Here is an 8382-nt window from a genome sequence, read left to right on the forward strand (position 1 = left end):
AGGTGATTCTGATATAGAGCCATGTTTAAGAACACAAGTCTAGGCTAATTCCTGGATCTATTATTTAAATATGGTTGGGGCTATATTTTCTAACAAGTTGTTATTTGTCAGTCTCAGCTCTAATAGCCACTAGATTAGGACTCTGGATCTTAAATAGCTATAGTTATTAAAATATTATCTATCTACCGCAATCTATACAAGGTAGGCAAAAGTAGGTTTATAGTTGTGAATACACAAAAGTTTTTTTCTGGTACTATTAATTATTGTGTTATTTTCCATATGAACAACTCTAAACCTTCTTTTGCCCCACCCTTTATAATACACACACACACATATATACACGCACACACACACACACACACACACACACACACACACACAGGCCTATACACATGTGTGTATAGTTACTTGTTAATATATGTCTCCAAAAATAATGCTGTGAGCTCCCTGAAGACAGTTTAGGGCTGTTTTCTTCACTATTTTCATAGTGTTTTTTAAGCTCTGACTGACATTTCAGAGATAGTCATTAAGGTTTGTTGAATGCATACCTGATTGAGTGAGATCCTTCATTCGTTTGACCTGAAGTCTCCCTCTGAAACATCCATCCATTGTGCTAGTTTTTATAGTTCTAGAAAACTTAGTAAGTCCCTATTTTAGACACTGTATGTACAAACACAAATAAAATATTCTTTTCCCTTCACTCAAGGTTCTTAATTATTTACCTAGAGAGAAAGATGCAGATACTTTTATAATAAAAAAAAATGGTAAGCACAATGTCAGTTAGAATGGAATGGAGGCGGGAACTGAGGGGAAGGTAACTCATCTAGCTGTGACTTACGTAGAGGAGTGGGAGTGTGGACGTCAGAGAATGCTTGTCAGGAGACGGGACGCTGAGCTGAGTGTTGACGGCTTAGCACTTGTCTTCCTTAAATCAAATTACATTACTCTTCTATAGGGTCACTTTTCTAGGGCCTGTCTCGCAAACCTTCTCTAGAAAAATATCCAAGTTCCTATAACTATTTCCCACACAAGCATTAGGTGCCCCTCATGGATTTTGGTTTCATAGCAAATTAATTTAAATACTCTGATTTTGCAGAATCTAAAGAAGACTCTCAGGGTAAGAAACTCAGCACGAGGCTTTCAAGTTAAAGAGCTGGAGCCGAACTACAAAGGCACCTGCTTTGCTCGTGAGTAACATGATTTCTGTAATTCTACTGAGAGTTACAACCGCATTACCTGATATCACATTATAGCGGAGCCTAAGCCTCTCACTTCAGCATCCTAAATAAAATTTGAAACTGAACGACAACCAACACAGCAGGGTTCAAATTGGGACACTGACAATGGTTAGTTTGTCCATTTAACTAACTTCATAGACTGACTTTCACGTTCAACACATACACAGGAATCATAAATATCTCCAAGTAAGCAATGCTTATCTACCAAGTTGTGGAAGATGACTCTGAGTTACTGTTGTCATAGAAACAATGCCTGCCTATGCAATCAGTGAGAGGTTTGGGGGAATGTGGACTTATCTGTTCTGCTTAAGTGTAGGGCATGGGAAAAAATGGTAAACTGTCACGAGACAAGAGATACTAGCTAGCTGGATGGGTAAAACACAATTCTCATTCTAAAAGTTAATTTTTCCTTTGTTTTCTAGAGGCAGACACTTAGTAAGGTACCTTTCTATTCTTCAAAAACAAAACAAAAAAACAAAAAAACAAATTTACCCCGGAAATGATGAATTCCATTTCTTCTAAGAGATTTGGGAAGATCTACTGAGCCCCTCTGAAAAACTAAATCAACCCCATGTTGCATCCATATATTGGAAAAGTACTGACCCCCCAAGGTGATCCAACAGACCGAACAGCTGCTAGATGTCCATTCCACCAGTGTGAGAAAGGCACAGATTTGATGCATTTCTCCTGGGAGGTTTGTATCTAAAATGAGACTAAAAATCACATTCTGTCCTGTAAAGTAAATCTGACAAGCCCCGACAGGGGAATATACCTGTATTTAATAGATCAAAATTATAAAGCTCATTTCCTGAACTTGCTTTCTCCCACACACGCTTCCGTGTTGCGCTCCACCTGATACTTGTTCAGCTGTTGAGGAAAAAAAAAAATAGGGGGACTTGAAATTAAGAAGATATAGTTGTTGTTTGCCAAGGCATAAGTTTCTGAGTAGGTATGTAAAACAAAATGCGTGAACGGTAAACTCCTGAGGGTAGAATTCCTTCAGCATCAGAAATAACATACGGTAAGCATTTTGTATATTTTTATTGCTTGGTTATATTCAGTCAAAAAAAAAAAGAACCCCAAACAAACCATAATGGTGTTCATCTTGAATCTATAGTAACTACCCATCTACTAAATGGCCACTCAGGCCGTGGCCAAAAATTATACCATAATTTGTATCTAGGTCTTCATACGTTAACAAATACTATATTTATCTCATTACTAAAGATTCAGTGTTTTCTTAAATTCCATAAAATGAGAGTGTTATGTAGATGGTGTCTGGATTCTGAATTTGCCTCGGCAGATAAAAAAAGATATTGTTGCAAATGAAGTTCTAGATTGTCAAAACTTTAAAAATACCCCAATTACTCTCTACAAACCGATTATTATTATGTTAACCTATAGGATATTTTAAAATTGTCATTACTGAAAATGAAAGTTGTAGGTTCTCCTGATCAAACAAACCCAACCAGTCACAGATGCGATTTCTTAGGAAGAAATGTCTCAGTCTAATGGTATTTGAACTGATCACTCTCAACAGGGTCGGAAAAGTCTTTCCAGAGGTAGTAATACTTGAGATAGGTATTGAAGATTTCAAGGAAATAAGGAGGAAGAGTGGGTATTCTAGTCTAACACAGCAATTCTCAGTGTGCGGTCCTAGAACCAGCAGCAGCATCACGAGGGAACTTGTTAGACACGCTAACCCTTCCTCATACTTAAAGAATCGGAATCTCTGGGGTGGGACCTAGCAAGTCGTTTTTTTTTTTACAAGTCTGGTAGGTGAATTTTGTAGACCCTAATGCTGAGAACCTTTAGGCCAAAAAAAATCAGTAATTTGAAAGAAAATGCTGTGTTTGAAGGGCCTCAAGTTCTTCAGTACAACTCAACCTTAGACCAAGCGTGGACAGTAGTAAAAATTCAGGATGAACACGGGTGAGAGGGCCGTGAGCATCACGTGCCCTCTGATGAAATGTGTGACGTGTGAACTAGAAGGATGGAGAGCTACTGAAATGTTTGTAAGCAGGGAATGAGTAAGAAATGACCTGTTGAAATAACTCGAGGAACAATGTGAGAAATAGATTGAGCCCCTGACAGAATGCAGTTGCACGAGAAAACAAGGTAATAATGGGTCGGGAGATGAAAAGATGTTAGTTACAGATGATTTCTAGAGGCCAGGAAAGGCCTAACTACCTGAGTCCAAATAGGATTGGCTGAGGAGGAGGAGAAGACAAGGACCAGTTTCAGGCTTTTGCCAGTGGGTAGATGTTGAAGTTACTAACTAAAAGCAATTAAAACTACCTAAGAGGTGTCTTTCCCAATCTCATAGAAGTTTATATTAATATTATAGTCTAATATTAATATATTATGTTTATATTAATATTATGTTTTAATTTTAATATATCATATAATAGTACCTTATCATAAATAGATATACAATTAAACTGCAGCAACAAATGCGATAGCCTAGAAAAACTATATAAGACAGAAGAGAACTGAAGAAAAAAACCCTGAAATAGCTAAAAAGACTTTATGAGTATGCTGGACAGAAAACCGATTTTTGCATTATTATTGTAGACCTAACCATCTATTGTCTTTCTATAAAAATCACTGGTTTAGGAGCAAAAAGACGGTTAATCTGAAAAGAGCTAGAGTTTGCATAATTTTGAGAGACCTATCTTTTTCAAAGGTAAAAGTAAAAAAGAAAAAAAAAGTATTAAACACTCTAAAGTAGTAACGCTTTTAAAAGACGTAAATCAAACTAGTGAAATACAGAGGGAATAAGAACATTTACATATGCTCTTGAAACTAAAGAAAAGCCTCACTCAAAGCATAACTTTAAAATTTGATAATCTGGCAAATAAAAAAAGAATTAATGGTAAAAATGATTGAGTGAAGCCCTTTCTCCCTGCCCTCCACTGGCATTCAACGTTCCCTGGAAATGAGCCCTAGGTGCGTGCATACCCAATTTATCCCATAGCACCCACACCGCCGTTCAACATCGAAGCTTTACTAAATTTACTGGAGAGAGAAGTTCTGATTAAAAAGTAGTTTATAACAGGAATTTATTTCCATGTCACTGGGTCCTCGGGAGGACAGCTGGGACTACCTACTGCCTGCTACTTCGGAGCTGTCTGCGCAATCACAGCCCAAAAGACAATGTGGAATGAAGGGGGACAAGAAAGGCAAACCTGAGATGTCACCTTAACCCTCATGTCAGCCTATCTGGCTGTTGATGTCATTTTTTTTGTTGCTTCTTTTGCAAGCAAATCACCCTACAGAAAAATTTGCAATCTTGCCAAAATATATTTTTGCCTCAGACCATCTTAGCTTTCTTCTCATCTGCAATCCCTTCAAGCTCCCCACCCCAAGCGACTTGTAAGGGACACACACACACACACACACACACACACACACACATTTTAGGGTAAGGAAGGGGAATACGATTATCTTTCCATGAAATGTCTCTCCTTCCTCTCCAAATTATAGATGAGGCCAGAAGTGGAATTACCGAGTGAGTCTGGAAGGTAATTACGGAAATCATCTCAAAAGTAGTGGTGACTGAACAGCAACAAAACTCCCTTTACAGCCGTCAGAGCCACTTGCTATGTGACAAACATCTTGATTTAGAGAACCCAGATGCTGCACCAAAGGAAGTTGCGTATTAGCCCATTAGCAGAAGAACCCACTACATCCAACTCGTTTTGATTTTGTAATGAGAAAGCCCATTAAACTTTAAGTAATGAGTGCCAAACAAGTTCTGAGGGAGGGGTGAGGGAGAAGACGGCACGTGGGAATGAAGTAAGCTCTGGGAGCCTGTCCTCAGAAGCCTGTGATTTGCAAACAGTTTCACCTTCACTTGTTCCCTCCGATCTCGCTGGACGGTTGAAGTTTACAGGCACCCTTAGCTGTTCTCAACTAAAGCCCTTAGCGTTGAGACTGCAGGTTAAGACTTCAGGGAAGAATGCGTTTCTAACGCTTAGACACAAATGTCCGTGGATCGCATACACCCTATTCCCAGTCCAGATCCGTACGCCCTCAGGGGCAGAGAATAATTTCTCTATTCCAGCTGCTTTGCTCTAGCACTTGGCACCACACATGTGATTTTTTTCCGTCCACCTTTCACCTAGAGGCCCTGGGCTCAACCACGCCTTTGTGACGCGAGGGGCCCAAAGTAGAGCCCTAGGGCTGTTGGGTCACAAAGGCAGGTGTCCAACGCAAGCGCGCTCTGTGCTCTGGGCACTTCAGACTGGCTTGGGCTCAGGTCCTGCCTGCTGCTCCAACCCTAAGGACCCCTGGAAGCAAGCCCTGACACCTCCATCATTCCCATGACCAGCCAGTTATGCCTGCCTGTCACCCAAAGCCTCTCATGTTTGAAACCGTTGAAGGCCCACTTCCGAGACGTCCAAGTGGGCATCTGGGTGGCGATCCAACGCAGCGACGGGCGGATCCACCTCGCTGTGGTCACAGAGTTCAAAAGAGAAAACACTTGGGTCACGGTAGAATGGGAGGAAAAAGGAGTCAAAAAAGGCAAGAAGATTGATCTAGAGGCCATATTCCTGTTGAATCCAGCGCTGGCCTCTGCTGAACCTGCGGCGACATCCGGGTCGTTGTCCCGTGTGTCTCTAGCGCCCCCTTCGGCCACTGGGGACCAACGCAGGGCCACACCGTGGATCGCAAGGATCCCGCAGAAACACGAAACCGCCTCAGGGGACAGCCTGGCTGTGGAAGTGCCCAGCACCCCTTGCCTGATGAAGTGGAAAAAGTCCCCCTGCCTCTGGGAAATTGAGAAACTGCAGAAACAGCGGGAGACTCGCAGACAGCTGCAGCTGGAGATCCGAGCCCAACGCACCCTGGGCGTCCACGTGAAACACATGAACTACGAGGTCATGCGCATGATTGAAGAGTACCGCGGGCACCTGGACCGCCGCGCGCTGACCAGCGGCCCGGTGTCCCGCCTGCAGCCCAGGGAGGACCGTCGGATCTGCGTCTGCGTGAGGAAGCGGCCCCTCAACCAGCACGAGACCACCCTGCAGGACCTGGATATCATCACCATCCCCTCGGACACGGTGGTCATGGTGCACGAGTCCAAGCAGAAGGTGGACCTCACGCGCTACCTGGAGCACCAGGCCTTCTGCTTCGACCACGCCTTCGACGACACGGCCTCCAACGAGCTGGTGTACCAGTTCACCGCCCGGCCGCTGGTGGCGTCCATCTTCCGCAAGGGCATGGCCACCTGCTTCGCCTACGGGCAGACGGGCAGCGGGAAGACGCACACCATGGGGGGAGCCGTCTCGGAGAAGCCCCGAGATGGTTCCCAAGGCCTTTACGCCCTCGTGGCGCAGGACGTCTTTCTCCTGCTCAAAACCTCCGCTTATGAAAAGCTGAACCTCAAGGTCTATGGCGCCTTTTTTGAGATTTATGGGGGCAAGGTGTATGATCTGCTGAACTGGAAGAAGCAGCTGCAGGTCCTCGAGGACGGCCACCAGCAGGTCCAGGTGGTCGGGCTGCAGGAGCGGGCGGTGAATTGCGTGGAGGACTTGCTGAATCTCCTGGAAGTAGGGTACGGCGGCCGGACTTCCGGACAGACGTCGGTCAACGCCCACTCTTCCAGGAGCCACGCCGTGTTCCAGATCATCCTCAAGGCGCAGGGGAAACTGCACGGCAAGTTTTCCCTTGTGGACTTAGCTGGGAACGAAAGGGGAGCAGATACCTCCAAGGCCAACAGGAAGAGGCAGCTGGAAGGCGCGGCCATTAACAAGAGCCTCTTGGCGCTCAAGGAATGCATCCGGGCTTTGGGTCAGAACAAGTCTCATACCCCCTTCAGAGCCAGCAAACTCACGCAGGTGCTCCGGGACTCCTTCGTTGGCCAGAACTCCTCCACTTGCATGATTGCTACTATCTCACCGGGGCTGTCCTCTTGTAAAAACACCCTCAACACTTTAAGGTACGCGAACAGAGTAAAAGAACTCACTATAGATTGCAGGGCCCACCCTGGTTCTCGCTATCCGGTGGGACACGAGGCAGCAAGGATGTTGGAAAATCACATTAGAAATTCAGAAATGTCCCTTCCGAGGGATGAGCTGGTTGAAAAACCGTGTATACAGAGCGAAGAGGAGGAAGACACTAGAGAGACTGAAACAAGATCCACTCCATCAATGGAGAATACCACGAATACATGGGAGGGGTCAAGCCTATTGCCAGGAGGCAGCGTCCAGGAGACAGCTGATGGGATCAACTATGATGTTCGTTTTAGCATTGCCCAGTTATTGTCCATTTTGGAGCAGAAAATAGATGTTCTGACTGAAATTCAAAAGAAACTGAAATTATTACAAGCCGCCCTCCAACAGAAGAGCAAGGCAGAGTGAAGCGAATGGCAGCAGAGCAGATCTGAAATCCCGAACACGGTGCTGCCGTTGCTACCTCTCGCACAAATAAAGATTGCCTAAATTATCTGGATATCAAGAGTCTTCCGGAAAGCTTGAATCATCTTAGAATACTGATCAGAAATACTCTCTTTCCTCCTCCTCTGTGTTTCTGTGGTTTGTTGTCATTCTATGGGACAGTGGTTCTCACCTGGGAACCGTTTTGCCTCCCAGGGACGTTTGACAATGTCTGAAAACATTTTCAGTTGCCAAAATTGGGTCTGAAAGGAGTGGTGGTACCCAGGTACCCCAAATTTGTGGCTAGGAAGACAGAATAGTGAAGATTTAAGGGAGGAGACCTGGAATACACCAGGGGCACACAAAGCAGTGAATCACATTATAACACAAAACTTTTTCTGCTGCATTGATGTATAGATTCAAATGGTATCTAAGCTCTGGTCATCTTGGGGGGAGGGGTGGGGAGGAATTTTCATTAAGAGATGGTGTGAGAGCCTAGAATTGGAAGGAATTATTTTTTATTTTTGCATTGAAATGGCAAAGTACTGTGCATCCTAGGAGTGCTAGTGTGTGTGTGTGTGTGTGTGTGTGTGTGTGTGTGTGTGTGTGGCATTAGTATTGCTCTGTTGACTAGAGTGTCTAAGGTTTTGTTTTTTTCTTTCCCCCGCTCATTCTCTTTACCAAATTTTGTGCTTACATGAGTAACATAAAAAGCCTTCTCTCATCAAATTAAGGTATGGAACAAGCAAAACCATAGTAGAAAA

General features: G+C 44.0%; 1 protein-coding gene across 1 annotated transcript; it reads left to right on the top strand.

Moving 5' to 3' along the window:
* The first annotated feature begins 5563 nt into the window (after positions 1-5563).
* On the top strand, positions 5564-7603 carry KIF2B (kinesin family member 2B). The gene has a single exon (XM_066366423.1). It carries the CDS (start codon positions 5564-5566, stop codon positions 7601-7603), a length of 2040 nt encoding a protein of 679 aa, XP_066222520.1.
* The last annotated feature ends 779 nt before the right edge of the window (positions 7604-8382 follow it).

This window comes from Saccopteryx leptura, chromosome 2 (assembly GCF_036850995.1).
Source record: "Saccopteryx leptura isolate mSacLep1 chromosome 2, mSacLep1_pri_phased_curated, whole genome shotgun sequence".
Lineage (NCBI taxonomy): Eukaryota > Metazoa > Chordata > Mammalia > Chiroptera > Emballonuridae > Saccopteryx > Saccopteryx leptura.

Excerpts from the sequence above, each read along its gene's own strand:
- KIF2B (XM_066366423.1), top strand. The coding sequence starts at position 5,564 with ATGACCAGCCAGTTATGCCTGCCTGTCACCCAAAGCCTCTCATGTTTG.